Consider the following 1,285-nt stretch of genomic DNA (forward strand, 5'->3'; position numbering starts at 1 on the left):
ATGATCTGGTTGAACTGTAAAGTGCCTTGAGATGACATGTGTTGTGAATTTGGCGCTATATAAATAAACTGAATTGAATTGAATTGAATTATTCCCTGCGTTTTCCCAACTTAGCCTTATCTTTAAAGCTGCACCTGCAGAGAGCCTAGAGCTTACACACACACATTCTGCTTTCTATCTCTCCATGCTGGCCTTCACTTTAAGATTCTTCTTGACTTTTCTAACATAAATGCATTTAAAGTAAAACATTTATTCAATATGTAAAACCTGTATCCAATATATTTTAATCATAAGTGCAGATTATTTTACTACTGACCCCAAGAGTGAAGGCACCAAGGAGGGGCCAGCCCTGGAAATCAGACCCCCACCAAGGGAGGAAGAGAGACAGCCTCGAGGAAAACCTCCCAGGCACTGCCATGCCGGTGCCCGGGGAGCTGCGGGGACGAGTCCGCGGGCTCCGCCGGCAGCCGGCCACCCTGAAGTGAATCAGGTCCTGGGCCCCAGGGATCCGGGACCCCAGGTTCGCCCGACCCCCAGACAGGATCCCCAGCAAGGCCCCAAAACTACTTTGACACGCCCCTCATTCTAACCTTCTTTGGGGAGAGCGGAAGTGACAGCCCCACAGCCAGCCCCAGCCAAAACCACGGACCACATGGCTCACTCTTCCTCCAGGCCCCAGACTCCGGGTGGCAGCCGGGGAACAGGGGTGTGAGAAGACCCCGATCCTCCCTGCGCCTGCTTAAATGTGGTGTTGTTGCGTGTTGCTCTCAGATGTAATTAAAACTGGGAGTACCAAGAGGGGGTGTCCGGCACAGTCCACCCCCCCTCCCGGAGATAGGTGGTGCCAGCGCACCCCCCCATTCGACAACCCTGAACCCTTAATGTCTAGATGCGAGAGGGGATGGAGGAAGCCGACCGTGGTGAAGCCCATAAAATAACCCCACCCCCTGGTGGCCTTGACCCCCAACCCCTAGAAAATGCCCTACATAGATGTGTGTTGTGAAAATGTTGTAGATGGAAGTGTCTAGAATGCAAAATAAAATTGGGGTGGCGGACGTCATCAGAAGGTGGGGCCCTCCAGTAACGACCCCCTCTCCAAAAACCTACATGTGTGGCAGTGTGGTGGAGCAGGCAGAGGGAGGAATCTGGGGATGGGGAGCAAAGGAATGGGGCGCTTACTGCACTCCCAGGGACCCAGCCCCCCCCGCTGACTCCAATAGGCCCGATGGCCCCTCCGGAGAGGGGGGCCCCACCAGTCTCACCACCATAGCCCGGGGGCCAGGGA

At 54.6% G+C, this 1,285-nt stretch overlaps 1 protein-coding gene across 1 annotated transcript in view; it reads left to right on the forward strand.

Annotated features, from left to right (window-relative positions):
* LOC107091018 (GTPase IMAP family member 7-like) overlaps positions 1-1,285 on the forward strand; it is a 41,085-nt gene that overhangs the window by 37,380 nt on the left and 2,420 nt on the right. Inside the window, exon 4 of the mRNA XM_015384714.1 lies at positions 505-708. Coding sequence (XP_015240200.1) covers positions 505-708 — 204 coding nt within the window. The remainder of the gene's footprint in view (positions 1-504; positions 709-1,285) is intronic.

This window comes from Cyprinodon variegatus, unplaced genomic scaffold (assembly GCF_000732505.1).
Source record: "Cyprinodon variegatus isolate N-32 unplaced genomic scaffold, C_variegatus-1.0 Scaffold321, whole genome shotgun sequence".
Classification (NCBI taxonomy): domain Eukaryota; kingdom Metazoa; phylum Chordata; class Actinopteri; order Cyprinodontiformes; family Cyprinodontidae; genus Cyprinodon; species Cyprinodon variegatus.